The sequence below is a fragment of the Trichosurus vulpecula genome, chromosome 1 (genome assembly GCF_011100635.1).
Source record: "Trichosurus vulpecula isolate mTriVul1 chromosome 1, mTriVul1.pri, whole genome shotgun sequence".
NCBI classification, from domain to species: Eukaryota; Metazoa; Chordata; class Mammalia; order Diprotodontia; family Phalangeridae; genus Trichosurus; species Trichosurus vulpecula.
The window spans coordinates 445,624,808-445,645,547 of NC_050573.1; the positions used below are offsets into that span (position 1 = coordinate 445,624,808).

The window sequence follows — 20,740 nt, forward strand, 5'->3', positions numbered from 1 at the left end:
TTCTACATTGGCATGTCTGAAATTGGTCATTTTCTTACAAATATTATATATGCCTATTTGAAAACACGCCAATAGAGCCAATGTGTAGGAAAACTTGTAGCCATTTTAAAACCACTAAGATTTTTGACTCAGATAAGAGAACATCAGAATATCCTACTCCCCCCCTCCCCCTCCCCTTCCCTCTCTCCTCCCCCTCCCGCCCCCTGCCCCAAACAGAAACTAGTTTTCTAATCTCTCAGCTCCTCCAGCTCATCCAAATCATGTTCTCAGAGAATGACCATCTCCCAGAGTCCTTTGTTCATTGTATTTCCTGTTTCCGTGCCCACCCACACAGTTAACTTCAGGTTTGGATCACGAATTTACCCTTTTCTAAGTGAATTGACACTTCCCCTGGTCGGAGTAAAAATCAATCAGAATCCGAATGAGAATTTTGGATCTAGGAGGGGTCTCAAAGGCCATTGAGTCTAACCCCCACCTCCATGGCCCTCTACAAGGATCCCGCCCCTCCGCTGGGGAAGCTCAGCCCCCTCTGAGGCAGCCTGGCCTGCTCTTTGGTAATTTTCCTCGTTAGGGAAGGCTTTTTCTTTTTCCTTTTATTGAACTGAAATGGGCCTTTCTGCCATCCTTTCCCTCTACTCTTTAATTACTCCTGATTCTTTGGGAAGGGAGAATGTTAAGGAAGGAGCAGCATTTATATGCATTTATATAGAGCTTTCATGTTTGCAAAGCACTTTTAAAACATGTCATTTTATCTTCACAACAACCCTGGGAGGTATGGGCTATGATTATCACGCTCATTTTGCAGATGAGGAAACTGAGGTGGATAATGTGATTTTTTTTTTTTAAAGCATCTTCTGCTGAGTTTGAACTCAAATCTTCCTGACTCCTGGTCCTACCATCTAGCCGCCTCTAGCAAAAATGTAATTTTTTTGGATTCATGGGGCCATCCCTTGACTCACTTCTTAAAGAAGCCTATTCACTGAACGGGTGTTACCTCACTCTGAATACATGAAAAGACTTTAACCTCAAAGGTCCAGGGTCTCCCATTGCATTCTGGGCCACCTCTAGTTGTCCTGATGAATGTCTGGCCACTGGATCCAGATGGCTCTGGAGGAGAAAGTGAGGTTGGTGACCTTGCACAGCTCCTCCCTCACTCAAATCCAAGTCAACCGCAAGTCACGTCATCATTCCCTGATGTCACGGTCCTCTTGGAGAACAAAGGACAAACATACCACGATCAGGGGCAGCTAGATGGCACAGTGGGTAGAGTGCTGGGCTTGGAATCAGGAACACTAATCTTTAGGAGTTCAGATCTGGCCTCAAACACTAGGTGTGTGATGCTAGATAAGTCACTTAACCCTGTCTGCCTCAGTTTCCTCACCTGCAAAATGAGCTGGAGAAAGAAATGGCAAACCCGTCCAGTATCTTTGCCAAGAAAACCTCAAATGAGGTCACAAAGAGTCAGACGGTACCAAAGATGACTAAACAGCAACAAAAATATAATCTTTTCCACATGATAGCTACAATTTCCTCCTCACCCCGTTACAAATCTTCTCTAGGCCAAATCTCCCCATCTCCCTGTCCTTAATGTCACAAATTTTTCACCTTGAGTCCCTGGTTAGATCTTTACCATGAACTTGGAAAAAAAAATCACATCTTTATTTTCATTAGCCTTTAACTAAAAACTGAACATTTCCTTAAAATATTTAAAAACATTATTCTGTGAAGGAGGGTATCAGCTTCCCCAGACTGTCCAAGGGCTCCATGATACAAAAAAAGCGAAGAGGGTCTGACTTAGATGATCCTTGTATAATATGTGATTATGACCCTTTGTCATTCTAGTCATCATTCTCTCCATGGGTTCTTGCTCCCCAAGTCTTACCTAAAATGTGGCACCTGGAATTGAATTTAGTACTCCCGCTATGTTCTGACCAGGACAAAGTAGAGCGGGGGTTTTCCTTTCTCTTGCTGCATTTCTATTAATGGAGCCTAAGATCAAATTAGCTTTTTAAAAATAGCATCTGTCACGCTTTGGGCTCATTTCAATGTTGCAGTCCAATTAACCCCATACTTCTTTGTAATGTGGACTCTGCCTACCCACATTCTCTCATCCTGCCCTTATACATTTGAGTTTTTGAAACCAAGTGTAAGATTTTATATTTGTCCCCATTAAATTTCATTTTATCAAATTAAGTCCATCATTCTAGTCTGCCACGACCATTTTGGGCCCCAAAACTATCCCTTCCTTGGGGGCTGGACTATCTGGCTTTTGAGGTCCTTTTTAGTTGTAAATTGATGATCCCATTATCCTCCAAGTTTTGAATAGCTTTAATACTTTTCCCTCATTTTGGCAGGACTGACAGTGCCAGCAAACAGATAGGCATGCTGGTCTGCAAACAGGCCAACTTTCATATCTAGGTTGCGACATCCATTCATTCAATAAACATTAATCGCCTACTCTGTGCCAGGCCTTGTGCAAGGCACCGGGTATTCAAAGACAGAAACAAAAATCTCTTCCATGGGTCAGAGGAAGGAGAAATACAACACGTACACTGATCAATGAATACAAAATATATGCATAGTAATTGGGGCAGTCAGGAGAGGTTTCATGTTAAAAATGGTTCTTGAGCCTCGGTAATCTTGAAGGGAGATAGGGATCCGAGGAGGCAGAAGTGACAAGAGAGTGCACTGCAGGCATAATGGACAGCTTGTACAGAGATGCAGTGGGAGATGGAATGTCCTGTGTGGACGATGGCAAGTTGGCCAGTTTGATTGGCCCCTTTAACATGAGGGCGACTAGTGTGTAAATATCCAGGAAAGGCAATTACAGTACTGGTGTTGCATCCAAAGACAGGCTGAATCAAACTTTGTAGGTGTAGATAAAAATGAGCAAATTTGTGATAGCTTTTTGTTTCTACTTTAATTCCAAAAGCTAAGTCATTCATTCCTTAAATGGAGTTTTATCCCTTGGTTCCAGGCATTCCCATAAGAAAGTGTTGACAGAACTTGACTTCCTGGTACAAAAAACAAGATTATACTTTTATTTACTAATTACCATTGTAGTCTGAAGTCAAGGGACAGCCTTTTAACTAAAGAAAAAACAACAAAGCTTTTTGTTTGAAGTAGAAACTGAAGATAATTCATGAATGTTTTCATTGTTTTTAACCCCAGGAGGCATATGTGTCTGTTCTCCAAGTTAGGATTGGTCACTGGAAAGCTCCATGATATTGTACAACCCCTCTCTATCTTTCAGGATATGTGGGTCCAGAAGCAAAAATGAAAATTGAATTCTAAGTTAAGAGAAATCTTGTTATATCATTGATGGAGTCTGGTAGAAGTCAATTCAGCAAGTTTTTATTGGGCAGCCACCACGTAGCCAAATTTGTTGGACATGGGGGTCTATAGCTAGGAAACAGTGCCTTCAAGAAGTCTTTCCAAATTATTGCCCACTTATACTCAATTAGACTATCTTAGGATTTACACCTGAAATAGACCTCGGAGGTCATTTAGTCCAGAAGTGTTAAACTTACAGTCAGCCCCCTAACCACCTAGGTATGCCTGAATCAATTTAAAATGTAATTGTTAAACAGTTAACAAAATAAATAAAAGTACAATAGAATGTAGATGATGTTATTATGTGGTTTTCTAAGTCAATATGAGGTGTCAGGGATCCTCATGTACAGTGGCCCCCATTTCTATTTGAGTTTGACATCCCTGATCTAATCCAATCCCATCATCCTACAAATGAGGAAACCAAAGGCCAGAGAGATGAAATGATATGTCCTAGGTTTCAGGGTTACTAGGATTGGAACCGATATCTTCTGTGTTCAAATCCACTGATGAGTTGGAGCAAAAGAAAAAGATGAGAAAGGAAGATAAAACTCCTGATAGTGGTATGTGTGGATGTTTGGCAACTTTGAGGTGACATTCATTGCATTTCCAATCTATTATCAAAGAAAAGATTCACCTATTTGTTCAGGCATTCCTTGGTCTTTCTTTTAAATTTTAAAAAGTTTTATTTAAATTTAATTTAATTTTTAAAATTTTATTTAAATTTAAATTTAAAATTAATTTTTAAAAAAAATTTAGTACTGATCCTGATTAAGTAGTGGACTGAAAAATCCAGAAGACTGGCTCTGCTTGCCTGTAACACCTGCAAGTTTTGAAAGTGAAACACAGCCCAAGTTGGAGCTTCCTGAGTCATAATTACTTCTTTCCCAAAGATTGCTGTTGATTCAGAAAGATATTTAACTGTCTTTTGATTTTTACCATATGGTTGACTCCCCCTCCCCACCTCCAAACAAAACAAAACAAAACAAAACCTAATGATCCAAGAGCATATGACCCCGGTGCCCCCATCTGCTCCATCTCTGAAGGTGGGCAGAATCTGACCCCACCCTGGACTTCCACAACATCGTTTTCCTTGGAAGCAGTTCAGAGTTGAAAGATTCAAAACAAGTGAGGAGCAACAGGGGCTGAGAGACATCCTTCTATGGGGCCCCAAACACTGCATACATTCAGCTTGTGATTTTTTCCTAGTCTGGGGCCCTCGTGAATAACTTGGGCGCACTCTATCTCTTCTTGTTTCTGACAGCTGTGTGGGAAGGAGTTTAACCGAATGCATAATCTCATGGGCCATATGCATCTGCACTCAGACAGCAAACCCTTCAAGTGTCTCTACTGCCCCAGCAAGTTCACCTTGAAAGGAAATCTGACCCGCCACATGAAGGTCAAACATGGAGTCATGGAGAGAGGATTTCACTCCCAAGGTGAGCCATCACTGCTGCTTGGAGGCTCTTCTGGTTCCCATGGCTGAGCTGGAATCCAGAGCATGGAAAGATAACAGATGCATGCCATTATTCGTTATTTTTTTTCACTTGAGGATTTCTTTTAAGAGACTTTCTCCATGGGGAGGTAGTAAAAAGGACATTGAACCTGGAGTCACAGGATCTCAATTCAAATTTCCCGATCTGCCTTGTAACCTTGGCACGTAACCTGCCCTGTCCAGGTTAAATTGATGTCCTTCTTTATAAAATAAGGAGGTTGAACTAGGTGAGCTTTAAGGTTCTTGAGATCTATCACCTTATGACCCTAGGTCAAGAATGGGGTTTTATTTTGCAGAAAGAGCAAAGTGAGGAAGCTTATATGTCAGCATCAGAAAATGATAAATGAAAATGGGGTCTGAAATGAAAATAAGGAATATGCCTCACAGGACACAAAAAACAGGGCTTTAATTGCTTTAAGAGCTAGGGGAAAAGACAAGGGCCAATGGTTTAAGGGCTGAGCTGAAAAGATACTCTACTGAGCTTTGTCAGTAAAACTTTGGAGTTTTCTGCAATCTCCCTTGAAGGAGGGCCCTGGCACTTCAATAAGTTTATTAAACCTGCTCAAGAATTGCCTATTGAATCTGATTGTCAAAGTGCCACGGTTTAGTGTTTGCTCAAATACCAGTACAATTCTAATTACAGCTAAACTATATTTGACAGGGGAAAGGGGGACAGGAGTGGAAGGGAAAAGGAGGAAGAATGAGATAGATACTGACTTGGTTTTATAGGATTTAAAACTGTAGAAACTTTGGATATCATCTAAGTCAACTCCTTCATTTAACAATGAAGAAATGAAGCCCAGAAAGGTTTAAAAGACCTTGCACAAGGTCATATAGATAGTAAGTAGCAAAGTTGGGATTGGAGCCCAGGGCCTTTGATATAAACATCCTGCACTAAACCACATTTCTGGGTAGATTTTATCTCCATTTGGTCTCCACTATATCACCACTTCTCTATTACTTTCCTGATATAAAGTGAGGGAACAAAACACAGAAACTTTTTTTTTTCCTGTCACATCTCCAGCTAGGAATTTAAGAGCGCCAGAGAGTAGAGAGGGGGTGGTTTTGAGTTAGGGCACTTGCAGGCCATTGGAATAAAAATAAACTCTCTCCTTTTTAAAATTAGATTCAAATTATCCCTCATGAAAAATAAAACATTCTACCAAACTCCTTTTATAAGACAAGTATAGCCCTAATCCCTGAACCAATGAAGAAGGGTAAAGGAAAGAAAGAACATTGTAGATGAGTATCACTAATGAATATTGATTCAAAAATAATCCTCGCAAACTAACCTCCCTTACCAAATGAATCGATAACAACCAGAACAGTAACAACTGGACCACCTTAATTTTGTGGGAATCCTATGGTCATAGGGCTTGGACTTCCTCTTCATTCCCCTCTGTCATTCTCCTGAAACCCCACGCAACCAAATAAACAAACAAAAAAAAAACCCCTATGCCTACAAAAGGAAAAAAAAATGAACATACAATACCAATATTCTCTTCTACCCTCATCCTTTCCCCTACCAATGCTAAAATGAAATATAAAATTTTATGAAAAGAAAAAAGTCTTTAAAGTTTACTTCTTCCATCCTCTACCACCTGGGCCAGGAAAGAGGTGATTCCCATTTTTGGATGGGTCTCCTTGGCCCATTTTTGTAAATAAACACACCCAAGAGGAGATTTATCCCCATTCTTGGGCAAGATGAATCTTACCCATTCATAGAATGAGCACTTCCCCATGGTTAAATCTTAACAGCACATCTAGTGGAAAGTTCTTGACTCTCTTACTTCACAAATCCTTAGGTTCATGGCTATGATTCAGAAGTGCTTATTTTCATGATTCTAATAAATCCACAGGACTGCAAGAAACCTATCTGTTCTTTGGATAAGCTCCAGGAATCTTTTTTATTAGTGAAAGGCAAACTTCACCTAGGGCTTTCTTTTCCTGTTATATAACCCTCACAGTCACACCAAATAATTTTGTCAAGTCATAGTTGTTCAAACACATTATGGATCAATTGATGTCAAACTTGACTCCCTGACAGAAAGATCGTCAGGACTGGGAATTTCTGTCATCATTAAATAGGCTTTTAGAAATGTAAGGAATAACTTCTGGCATAAGTCTAAAGGCCCATAGAAAAACAACTGGAAAAATTCAAGAGGGAAAAATGTGTAACATTTTAATTATTCTCCAAATTTCAATTTTTAAGATAATAGAGGTGCCAGGAAGGACCCTGGTCCTCTCCATGCTAACAGCACTAAATCCATTCCAACTTTAAATATTTGATCTAACATAAATCTCTAACCTCACCTGCAGGTTACCCTTTAGTCTATTATTTGACTTAGTCTCATATTTAATTTCGTCATCTTGAGCTCTTGTGTACATATTTGGATATTTCTTTATTAATTAGTAAAATTTCAGCATGTCTCTCAATCATTTATGCTCTGAGCCCCCACCTCAGTCCATCAAGTAATATTTATTTAATAAACCAGAAATACTTTCTTTTTTGTATGTAGTTGCTTATATTTCTCTATATAATAAAACTACTAGTTTCCTAGGATTAAATACATATTAAAGTTACTGAATACAGTGTTCAATTTATTTACAATCAATTCAGCAATCACAATATAAATTATTGTTTATAATAGTTTAACTCTGAGAAAGATCACAGCCAGCATCACTTCAAACCATCCCTATAACTACAGACGGCTTCACTTCTAAAAACACAGTACCACACCATTTAGTTCCTCCAATATAACAAATAGTCTTTACATACAATTCTTCTTCATCCTCTTTACAAGGTAAAGGTTACAGCAGTTTCATAAACAATCTTCTTTCGGTCTTCTCCAGTTTATCTCCAGCCCTGACAGAAAGCTTAAGCTTCTCTCAAGCTATCATTCTTATTTCTGTCCAGATTCACTTCTCATATCATTGTTATAGTGCTTCTTCATAAAATAAGTTAACGATTCTCCCAAGGAAGAAGTTTTCCACATCCTCTTTCTGTTTGTCTTCTCCATAGCTTCTTTTCAGTCATCTACACTGACTTTTTTCTTCTCAGCTTCTCAAAAACTGCTGGCCTCAATTGCTAGATCCTAAACATTCCATTTGTCTCTTAAAATTACAATAAGAGCCTAAAATAATATTATATGATATAATAAGCCTATAGCCTCAACATGAGAGGCTTTTGAAACAGGTATTTAATTAAAAAAAACAACAAAAACTTGTTTTGCCCCATAACTTTGGTGTTTTCAGAAAGTTTATATTTCTAGTCACAGCAGCTATTTTCTAAACGACACTAAGATTTCAAAAAGGCATCCAGAGATAGAGACAGGCCATGATAGAGCCGACTATTGTAACTGGGAGTGGATTTACTGCCCACCCTCTGAAAATATAATCTAATAATAAAAATTCACTCAAAGTTTATGTTCCAACATAAAGTGGCATGAAATAGCTTGTCTTGCCCTTACTCCTAGAGAAATAAGGAATGTCAGTTTTGCACTGATTTTGTCCATGTATTCTAAAGGGATTTCAGTAATTTCAGTGCTCTGGTCTGTAAAAGGTGATTCATGTCCCCCCTCTTCTTTCCAAAGCAGCCTAAATTAAAATTCAGATGAAAATGCCCCTCATTGTAGCTCTGACAGAGCAGGGTATGACCAGGGAGGTCTGATGGGACTTTGACAGAATTGAAACATGGGCAACATTTCTCCACTTCCCCTTTAACACTCTCTACTTGCTCCACCTAAAACTCCAGTAAATAACTCCTTCACTTCTCGTGGCATTCTATCGGGTCTAAACAACATTCTGTATTATCTCTTCCCCAGCGACTCTACTTGACCCTGTGTTCCATTCTCTCTGCATTATGCTCTTGGCTAAATAGCACCCTTGCTATAACGTTTTAGCTAGCTGATGTCTTACCCCTAATTAAAAAGCACAGGTCTCCGAAAGACTCTTACCTTGAGGCATTGGGGCAGACTGGTAAGGGAAATCATTTGGTCAGGTGATGCATTTCTCCTTAGGTGACTCTGAGGCCTGAGTAGAGTCCTGGCTTTGCTACTTTACCCATGTGACCTTGGGCTGGTCTCTTAAGTGGACATCATTTCCTTCACCTCTTAGAGAGGGTTCGGATTGGATGAACTTTGAATTCCTGTCTAGCGCTCAATCTACAACCCTGGGAGAGGCTGATTATTCTCTGCCTTGGTTCAGCCTCTCTGACAGAAGGTCAGAGCAGATTTTTTTTCTTTTTAACATTTTCAAAAAGCCAAAATAATTCCCAAGCAAACTTGGCATCAGAAAGAACGCCCCAATTTCTTTTTTAAATTTTTATTTACTATCTTTTGTCTTTTAATCCTCAAATTTTCAAATATATCCTTCTTCCCTGCCCTACATCCCTTGTAATAAAGAAAGAAAAAATAAAGCTCAGTTCAGGAAAATTAATCAAGAGTCTGACAGTATATGCAATATTCCACACCCATAGACCTCCCACCTCTGAAAGAATGGAAGACATGCTTATTTATCCCTTCACTTCTAAATGAGACCCAGTTCAGTCATTATAATTACTCTTCAGAATGCCCTATTTTCAATTGCTCTTTCTGCCAGGTGAATTATATTACACTTCAATTCTTTCTTGTTTTCGCTAGGTTTTGGAAGAGGAAGGATGGCCCTCTCCCAGACAGTAGGGGTGTTGAGGAGCTTGGAACAAGAAGAACCTTTTGACCTTTCACAGAAACCTCGGGAGAAGGGTACCCCCTTTCACTCTGATGGAGAGAGTGCCAAGGGCAGCTCGTGCCCTGAAGAGGAGGAGGAAGACACATGCTATGAGCCTGAGCAGTACAGCCCTGGTCCGTACCAGCAGGACAAGCCGCTGTACACGCCCCAGGACCTGTCTAGAAAAACTGAGCAAGTGATGAAAACTCTGCAGGAGTCCTATGGTGAGGAGAAGGAAGGCACGCTGAATGAAGCCTTGGAGGAGAAAGGGAGAGACGGCGTCAGTGCAAGAGGAGGCCATGAGAGAGACTTGGCATGCAAAGATGAGCTCCGCGGCTTCCGGGCTTTTCAGAGTGGCAGGCTGGAGCCTTCTTTTTCTGATTATCTTTACTTTAAGCACAGGAATGAGAGTTTAAAAGAATTACTGGAGAGGAAAATGGAAAAACAAGCGATGCTTTTAGGTATCTAAATGGACAGCTTTGAAATTACCTTTGGAAAATGAGAACCCGGTGGCTCAGATGCAGCTTTCAGTAGAAGCTATAATTTGCTGGAAACTACCCATTTGGGCAGCATCTTAAAGATGATTGGACCAAATCAGTAGGAATGATTTAAGGCAAAGTAAATGCCATGCAGGTGTTCTGTTGGCCCTTTAATGTCAATAGCACAGTTTGAAGTCTTTTCTTCAGTGTTGTTATAGTCCCTAATGTATGTAATATTCCCTTGGATATTTAAGTGAAAGTGGACTCTCAGCTGGTTACGGGGATTTTGTTTTCCTATACCGCCCATATGCATCACACCCATACCTTTTCTTTCTAGTTGCCAAATAGCAAAGGTTCTTCAGGTATTAACTTACTAATGATGAGTTAGTAACAAATAGACACGGTAGATCTCAAGAAAATATTTTTTTCCAAATAGACTAAAATATCATTAGGTACATATATGACAATAGCATTTGATGATTTTTTTAAAAGAAACTTTCCATACATACCAGAAATGACTCCAGTGACTCAAGAGTTAGTCATGGGACCTGGAAGTTCCCAAGATGTAGCTGGAAAAGAGAGGTGAAGTCTAAGATAAGACTTTCTATGTTATCAAGTGTCTGAGAAATTGGATTCAGAAAAAACAAAAACAAAGAAACTAAGTCACTAACCATATATACTAATGTCCTGCCCCAGCTCCATTTTGTTGGGGAAAGACAGGAGACAGAATCTTCATGGTCATCGGATAATAGGCCATGTGTTCTAGATCTCCAGCCAAACATGCAATATGAGTAACAGGAAAGAGTACCAGCTATGAAATCCAGCAATCCTAGGTTCTAGTCTCAGCCTTGGTCACTTGGTACCTGGGTAACCCTAGAAAAGTCCATTTTTCTCTCTGGGTCTTACTTTTCTCATCTATAAAATTAAGGCTGGTGTACTGGATGAAAGGCCCCTTCTAGCATTCAATCCTATGATCAAAGATCTTGAGGAAGTTGCCAACCACCACACCTAAGTTTTATGTCAACAAAAGCAGTGGCAAGGGGTGGGGCATGGGCGCTGGAGGGGGGCAGGGCTGCATTTTGCTAAAGGACCAGTGATTTATTCACTCCTCAGTCATCTCAGGCTGGGAAAGATGTCCTCCCTTGAAATTCAAGCTGTGGCTTTTAAGAGATTTTACAGTGATGACTGGAAGCCTAACATAAATGAAATATTGTAGCATTATCCCCCACCTTTGGAACTCTCACCTTGTAGGATAACAAACACTTACCCCCGACTTCCAAAGAGCCAAGTCATCAGTATGACTGATTTGGGTCACACTCATCAAGAAAGTCACAAATTTCCAACTTATGTCTCCACTTTGCTTTAATCCTTGATAAAATATGTATATACATAACACATCTATATACTGATATACATGTAGAGGTGTGTGCATTACATACACATCTTTCGTATAAGAGGATGCTTGTGGTGTCTGTTTTATTTGATTGTTTTGAAAAAAATGCAAGATCCACCATAATAAGGCTGATGATTTCTAACTGAACGCCATGCCTGCAATTCTACTAGAAGCCTCTAGGTAAATATGATGGTCTTAAGTCACCTTCCTTGCAGTTAACTTTGTAAGTTAATGCCAAATACTTGAAAAATCTATTTCTTCTTTGCTGATCTCCCAAGAGATTGGCTCAGGGTTCTGTGATGCCAGGGCATTTTTCACATCTAAACAAGTGCCTTCTACATTCAGATACTAAGGTAAGGGGTCAATTACCACCCAGCATCCTTCTGTCTTCCTCATCATCGTCTTTGGGATTCCTGTTGCTCAATAGCTCATTCCACTGACTATTTCTAAGTGGAGAGGGGATGTTTCTAAAACATAGGAATAAATGGTAATTTATGGAGTTGGCACATTGTTATGAACTCCTCACAAAAAGGAAGGATCAAAGCAATTTGACTAGCGGTGTGTTCTTCTCCTGATGGCAACATACCTTTGGGTAGGATTTCCTGTGGCAGATTTGTCAAATTCAGTGAACCAGGCTACCTTCTGCTCATCACCATGCCGGGAGCCAGCCATAGTATACAGCCATAAGATCATCCCTGTAGGCCACACCTTCCTCCTCTGTAATTCCAGAGGCAAATCCCACAGTCGTAGAAAATAGAAATCTGGTAGAGATACAGAGCATAATAAACCACTTTGTAACAAAAGCCCAGCCCCCAAAAAGGCAAATTTTCCCATTAGCTACAAAGCAGAGCCTGGCTCTAATTGGTCTTACTAATCCAGGTAATATTTTCTTCCCTCTCCTTCCTTTGGGTCACAGTTTGTTGACGATATCAACCAATTCACTGGTATTGGTGTCAGAACAAAAATGCCTTTCCATGATTTCCATCCTGCTGGAGAACACCAGCTATAGAAATCTGGAATATACGGGCAGTGGGCATAGGCTAAATGGCTTCAGTGGAAAGATGTTGTAAACTTGACCCACAAGCATATCCCTAGCGTGGTCTCCATGGCACTAATTATCAAGTTGGACCTAAAAACTGACAACAGTCATAAGCTTAAGTGAACATCCAACTTCCATGTGAATACCTACCCCTCCCCATGCTTTCATTTGAAATGCTTTAGGGTTTAGAAGTAGGACAACAAACTTAGTGGTTACTTTTAAAAATATTATCTTTGAAAAATCCTTGCCAGAAGTGTGAGTAATAAGGGCCTAGTAGATGTTTCCAATCAACACGGTGGTTATTGGAAGTGATCATTGATGGTTAGACTCATGTTTATATGAACAGAGAATGGTCTAGAAGTACTTGTTGAAACTTGGAACAGGAAATCAAGTAAATTGTGGGCTGTGTTCATTTTTGCCAATGATTTGGTGTCTGATCTAAGGCTTTAATGTGGTGACAAAAGGATTAATTGAATTTGAATAAGAATAAGGTTAGATTTTGGACCACCACAGGCTGCCCATTAAGTCATGTCATGATATAGGTGCCTCAGAGTGTCCTGGAATATAATGCTTCTCCCCTGACACTCAGTATGCCATATGTCTGTTTTAGTCATCTCCCTCCAATGGGCCACCCAACATCAGAATGAAAATTTAAGAGAGTTCATCAAGAAAACCATTTTTTAGGAACCAAAGAAATCTAATCAGAGTTCCCAATTTAGAGAATTTGACATCAATCCTCAGAAATCATTTTAGATAATAAATGCTCTAGAGCAGAGATGTCAAACGTGAAGCCTGGGCAGCAGGAACCAGATTAAGATGCAATTGGGAAACACTTAACAAAATGAATAAAAACACAGTAGGACATAGATAACGTTTATATGTGGTTTTCTAAATCAATATGTCACCTTACGTACAGTTTATGTGCAGTTTGGTAGCTCTGTTCCTATTTAATAATAATAATGTGGCACTAACTACATGCCAGGCATTGTGTTGAGTGCTTTACATACATTATCTCATTTGCTCCTCACAACAACCCTGGGAAATAGGTGCTATTATCATCCCCATTTTACAGATGAGGAAACTGAGACAAACAAAAGTTAAGTGACTTGCCCAGGGTCACACAACTAGTAAGTAAATGTTTTGTTAAATATTTCCAGTCTGAGACTGGATTTGAACTCGGGTCTTCCTGACCCCAAGACCAGCACTCTATCTACTATGCCTCCTAGTAGCCCCTGAGTTTGATGCTGCTGCTCTAGAATTTCCAGTTTGGGCTTCAAGGAGCATGCCAACATATTAACATTCCCAAATAACATTCTGAAGGTAGATCATTAGTATAAACCTTCCATCCCTGTTGCATAGTTGGAATGAATCAAATCAATGAATTGAATGAATGACATATCTGTCATTCATCCCTTTTATTATTTCTACTTCTCCCTTTCAACTCCTCTCTTCCTCTCCCCCAGCCATGAAACTGAAGCTCAATATTTCGTCAACTGCATCCTCTACAGTGGCACTGACCCTCAGGTGTAGGAGGTCTAAGTGTGTATATCTACAGATGGGAGAAAGCACTATGCACATACTGTATTAAGCTAAGCAGGTATTTAATATGATATTAACCTGATGTTTGGAATGACAACCTTTGCTAAGCGAGAATAGGACATAACAGAGCTAACATTCATAACACATTTGGAAAATGCAGCACCAAATATTGATGTACAGAATGCCAGTTTGCTATTTAAAAGAAAGAGGCCAAGTGTATAGTAACCCAAGTTGTGGATACTTAACTTTCTGCTTCACTGCTAAAGCAGTTTTACCTGAAAATAACACACAGCCTGTATTTTGTTAATTTAAGCGAATAAAGACTTGTTCAAAAACCCAGTTTGGTCTTAAATATGTAAACTTCTGCAATAAAAAAACATGTATAAGTATCTCACTCCTACCCTCAGGTGCCATCCATTTCCAAGCTTACTTTTTTTTGGCTTATATTTTGTATTTAAGGATCTGTTATTTTCCCCTAGTTTAGGGTTCTTTTAAAAATGTATTATTTTCATCATTTAAAATTTTTTTTGAGTTCCAAATTCTCTCCCTCCCTGAGAAGGCAAACAATATAATACCCATTATACATGTGAAATAATCTAAAACATTTCCATATTAGCCATGTCACAAAAAAGCAAGAAAAGTAAAGTGAAAAAATTATACTTCAATTTGCACATTAGTTGTCGTCTCTCTGGAGGTGAATAGCATTTTTCATCAGGAATCCTTTTGAATTGTCTTGGATCATTCATTGTATTGGAGTAGCCAAGTCTTTCACAGTTGATCTTCATTACATCATTGCTGTTACTGTACACAGAGATCTCCTGGTTCTTCTCACTTCACTCTGCATCAGTTCATATAAGTCTTACCATGTTTTTTCTAAAACCACTCCCCTCACCATTTCTCATAGTACAATATAATTCCATCACAGTCATATACCACAACTTGTTCAGCAATTTCCCAATTGGTGGGCATCCCCTCAATTTCCAATTCTTTGCCACCACAAAAAAAGAGCTGTTATAAATATATTTATACAAGTAGGTACTTTTCCCTTTCATTTCTTTGGAATACAGACCTAGTAGTAGTATTGCTGAGTCAAAAGGTATGCACAATTTTATAACCCTTTGGGCATAGTTCCAAATTGTTTTCCTGAATGGTTAGACCGGTTCATCACTCCACTGACAGTTCATTAGTTTACCTATTTTCCCATATCCTCTCCAGCGTCTGTTGTTTTCCTGTTCTGTCATGTCATCTGATAGATGTGAGGTGGTACCTAAGAGTAGTTTTAATTTGCATTTCTCTAATCAACAGTGATTTAGAGCATTTTTTCATGTGACTGTTGATAGCTTTGATTTCTTCTTTAGAAAAGTGCCTGTTCATATCTCCAGACTATTTATCACTTGGTCAATGGCTCTTATTTTTAAAAATTTGGCTCTGTTCCCTATATATTTGACAAATGAAGCCTTTTTCTGAGAAACTTGCTGTAGAATTTTTGCTACTATTTCATTATCTATGGTACCTTTTATGAAAATACAGTTTCCCTTACGATCTCTTACAATTAAGTCTATTTTAACCTTTGCTTTATCTGAGATCATAATTGCTACCTCTGCCTTTTTTACTTCCACCGAAGCATAATAGATTCTGCTCCAGACCATTACTTTAACTCTATGTTTTGTATGTCTTTCTGTTTCAAGTAGTTCTCTTGTGAACAATATCTTATTGGATTCTGGTTTCTGATCCATTCTGCTATCTGCTTCCATTTTATGAGTGACTTCATTCCATTCACATTCACAGTTTTTGATTACTAACTGTAAATTTCCCTCCATCCTGTTTTCCTCTCTTTATCCTTCTCTCTTTTTACTCTGTCCTTCCTCAAAGGTCTGTTTTGCTTCAGAGCACTGCCTCCTTTGATCTGCCCTTCCTTTCATCACCTTCCCCTTCTGTTTTCCCCTTCCCCTCCTACTTCCCTGTTGGGTAAGCTAGATTTCTATACCCAACTGAGTGTGTGTGTGTGTGTGTATTCTCTTTGAAGCAATTCTGATGAGAGTGAGGTTCAAGCATTGTCCACCCCCTTCATTTTCCTCTCTTCCTTGGGCACCTCTTTTTTTGTGAGACAGTTTTCCTCCTTCTGCTTCTCCCTTCCCCCTTTTCCCAGTGCATCACTTTTTCTCATCTCTTAACTTTATTTGTTTGAGATCATCTCATCATAGCCAATTCATATCCTGCTTTCTATCTATGTAGACTCTTAACTGCCCGACTAATGATAAAGTCCTTAGGAGTTACATATATCATCTTCCAATATAGCAATGTAAACAGTTTAACTTTATTGAGTCCCTTATGATTTCTCTTTCATGTTTACTTTTTATGCTTCTCTTGAGTCAATGTCAAGTTTTCTATTTAGCTCTGGTCTTTTCATCAGAAATGCTTGCAAGTCCCTTATTTGATCAAATATCCATCCCCATCCCACCTCCAGCCCCATGTCCCAAAGGATTACACTCAATTTTATTGAGTAGATTATTCTTGATTGTAATCCTAGCTCCTTTGCCTTCTGGAATATCATATTCCAAATCCTCCACTCCTTTAATGTGGAAGCTGCCAAACCTTGGGCTATCCTGACCATGGCTCCATGATATTTGAATTGTTTCTTTCTAGATGCTTGCAATATTTTCTCCTTGACCTGGGAGCTCTGGAATTTGGCTATAATATTCCTGGGAGTTTTCATTTGGGATCTCTTTCAGGAGGTGATCAGTAGATTCTTACCATTTCTATTTTACCCTCTAGATCTAAGATATCAGGGAAGTTTTCCTTCATAATATTTTGAAATATGACGTCTGGGCTCTTTTTTGTCACAGCTTTCAGGTAATCCAATTCTTTAAACTATTTTATGGATTATTTGTTTTTCTGATAAGGTATTTCCCATTTTCTTCTATTTTTTCATCCTTTTGACTTTGTTTTATTGTTTCTTGATGTTTCATGGAGTCATTAGCTTCTACTTCCCCAATTTCAATTTTTAAGGAATTACTTTTTCCATTTGGCCTATTCTGTCTTTTAAGGAGTGAATTTTTGTGCCTCTTTTACCAAGCTATTAAGTCTTTTTTCATAATGTTCTTGTGTCACTCTCATTTCTTTTCTCAATTTTTCCCCTACCACTGCTATCTCTTTCTTTAACACTTCCAGGAGTTTTTATTGGGCTTGGGTTCAATACCATTTTTTTCTTCGAGATTTGTTTGTAGCTGTGTTCATGTTATTATCTTCTTCTGAGTTTGTGTCTTAGTCTTCCCTACCATATTAGTAGCTTTTTGTGGTCAAGTTCTTTTTTGTTATTATTTGCTGTTTTTTCAGCCTATTTCTTGACTTTGAACTTTATGTTTAAATTGGGATCTGCTCACCCAGGGATGGGGAGGTACTGTTCTAAGCTTCAGGCTTTTTTGTGCAACTGTTTTCAGAACTAGTTGTGAGGGTCTGCAAGTTTATGGTGCTTCTAAGGTGTGATGTGATCTGGGGAGAGGTGTGATTACTGCTCTCCTAGTCTGTGCTCTGGTCTTGTAGGGGCGGGCACAGGTGGGAGGGAAGGTTTGCGCTCCTGCAGTATTAGTACTCTTCTCTCTCAGAACTGAGACCTAGAACTGAGACCAAAAACTGCATATGGGCCACAAAGTTGCCAAACAGTGCCAGACTCTGCACACAGTGCCAGCAAAGGGTCCCCTGTAATCTCTTTCTGATCAGTTGTCTTATCTCTTTACTGTCTCTGGGCTGAGAGCTCCCAAAGCTGCTGGTGCTGCTACTGGTGCTGTAGCCATGCCAGCCCCCAACCCAGCACCACAGGACCTCTCCTGCCAACCTCCTAAGTTTTCTTAGGCTGGGAAAATGTCTTGCCCCAACCTTTTGTTGACTCTGCTCCTCTAGAATTTTATTTGAGGCATTATTTTGATGATGCTCAGAGGGGAATGTTGGGGAGCTTGATAGGGTTGCTGCCTCTACTACACCATCTTGGATCTGACTCCTCCGAACTCACTGTCAACTCTCTGTGCAAAGAGGAAGGTTGGAGTGCCCAGCTTGTGGTGCATTTGTCTATCCAGCTGATCAACTGCAGTCTCAGTATGGACAGGTTTCTCAGAAGAATCCTGTTCATATCCCTTTGTGTATCTACTCAGCTTACAATTCTAGCACTGTCAAGAACTTTAGTATTGATTGGGAGACATGGGAGATGCTACCACAGGACAGCCCAGCATGGCTTGGCTGCATCAAAGAAGGCACTGTGCCCGGTGAGCAAAGCAGAATTGGAGTCTCACAAAGGAAACAGGAGATGCAGACAGAGACATCTCCATTCCAAATGTTCTAATGGAATACTTGTGCCCAACCTGTGGTAGAGCCTCCTGAACTAGTATCAGACTGAGCAGCCATGCCAAAGACACCGTACCCTGACCCCACACCATGATGACCCTGGTCCTCTTTGAAAACAAAGGATGAACAACAATAGTAATATTAAGGAGGTATGGCAATGGCTTTGAAGTTTCATGAGATGTTTTGGGGTATCACGTTTTTACCCTCAGCTCTTCATGGACAACAGTGCTTCAGCTGAGCTGGGGAGAGAAGAAAGTCTCTTTGTTCTCTTCACTAAAAAGTACTATCTAGGAAAGAAAGACTGAAAAGAAAGACTTGAGGAGGTAAAGACACGGAGGCAGCTCTTCCTGGTAAAAGAAAGGATCACGGATTTAAGCCATCTAGACTGGTCCAGAGAGAGTAACACCACCAGTCAGGATCTGCATAGTGTTTACAAAGCATTGTAGGTGCGTCACCTTACTGATTCTCACAGCAATCCTGGAGGTTAGGTGCAACTATTATCCCCACTTTACAGATGAGCAAACATGAGACTGAGAGGGATTAATTTGTTTTCCCAGGGTCACACAGCTAATAAAGTGTCTGAGGCCATGTTTGAACTCAGGTCTTACTAACTCCGAGTCCATTTCTCTTATCTACAACACCACCCACCTGTAGAGTGGCACTATGTTCTCTTAAAGCAAAGTAGGATAACACCAGCTTCTGGGGATGCATGACCAAATATGGACTCTTATTTTTTTTTGTTTTGGTTTATTTTTGGAGGGGGGAAGGCAGGGCAGTTGGGGTTAAGTGACTTGCCCGAGGTCACACAGCTAGTGTTTCAAGTGTCTGGGGTCAGATTTGAACTCAGGTCCTCCTGATTCTGGGGCTGGTGCTCTACTCACTTTGCCACCTAGCTGCCCCCGAGTACGGACTCTTATTGAGAATTTCATCTACTAAACCTTCCTGTCCCCTCCTCCTCTAGATCTTTCTCACATGGAAGTAAATATTTTCTCATCAAGCCCTGCCCATCTTGAACTTGTGAAGTTGATTTTTTGAACCCAAGCATAGAACTTTACATTTGTGCTTATTACATTTCACATGATTAGATTTGGTCCTTTACTCTAATGTGTCAAGGTTTTTTTGGATTCATACTTGTCACCCAGTATATTTGCTATCCTTTAAGCTTTTTATCATTTATAAATTTGAAAAGCATGCTTGCTATATTTAAACGTTGGCCCAGTTATTCCCTCCATCCCCTAAAATTCTTGTCTCACATGAACCGGGTCTCAACTCAAGGGTGGTTCCAAAAGACTGACGTCTTCTTGGCTTATTTTGCTTCTACTCAAGAGTTTACTTTGGGAAATCTTCAAATATAGCTTATATATGATTCATATATAGGTTTCTGCAAATGTGGGTAATGAGATCCTTACATTTGCCTTCCGTTTAGTGTTTACACATTTATACACACATATATGTATGTATGTATATGTATATATACACATATATAATATTTATATTTACCTTACACCTTTACCATTATAGCTATTCTTTTTCCACAAAGACAATTCAGAGGGTGCAAAGGACTCATAGGAGACCATAGATACATAGAACACTCAGAACAGCTCATGAGTAATCAATAAGATTTCTTCCCTATTCAATCAATAGGAACCTCCTCTGTTGGGTCTCAGTTTTCTACTAAGATCTCAGAGTCCTTTGGACTCCCCTCTGAAGGGAACTAAAATTAAGTTTGCCAGGAGAGCAACTCCCTGCCAGTACAACCAATCCCTAGTGGGTCCTGTACCATCCCTCCCAGATGTGTAATCCCTTTTATGTATACATCCCCTATGCCTTATGGTTTGAGCTTTCTCTAGAAGTTTCTGGACAAGAAACATCCTTCCTATTGGACCTGCATTGTCTGAATAACTCCAAGCAATAGTATAGAGCAAAATACAGCTATTCTTAGTCCATGCCATAATCTGTTGTTTCTCCTCTAACTTGATGGGTCCTGTAGGCCAGAGGTTTCAAACTTAATTGGGAAATATTTAACCAAACAAATAAAAATACCATGCAACCTAGAAAATGTCATTTTGTGGTTGTCCAAGTCAATTTGTAGCCTGCAAGGCTCCTCCTACTTGATTTTGACACTACTGCTAGAGGCAATGCTCTTCTCTCTCCAAGAGGTATATGCTCAAGAACTCTCTACTTATCTCTCTAGAAGGAAAGAAGGATTTATTAAGTACCTACTATGTGCCAGGCACTGTACAAGTGCAACTATTACCTCATTTTATCCTCAAAACAACCCCGGGAGATAGGTGCTATTATTATCCTCATTTCACAGTTGAGGAAGCTGAGACAGATGGAGGTTGAATGGTTTGCCCAGAGTCACATAGCTGGTAAGTATCTGAGGTCAGATTTGAACTCAGCTCTTCCTGAATCCAGGC

At 39.7% G+C, this 20,740-nt stretch overlaps 1 protein-coding gene across 1 annotated transcript in view; it reads left to right on the forward strand.

Moving 5' to 3' along the window:
* The window catches only part of ZNF366 (zinc finger protein 366), a 114,301-nt gene extending 99,980 nt beyond the window's left edge, over positions 1-14,321 (forward strand). The window contains exons 4-5 of the mRNA XM_036741370.1: positions 4,595-4,769; positions 9,466-14,321. Of these exons, the coding sequence (XP_036597265.1) occupies positions 4,595-4,769; positions 9,466-10,001 (711 nt within the window). The 3' untranslated portion in view covers positions 10,002-14,321. The remainder of the gene's footprint in view (positions 1-4,594; positions 4,770-9,465) is intronic.
* Positions 14,322-20,740: the final 6,419 nt, after the last annotated feature.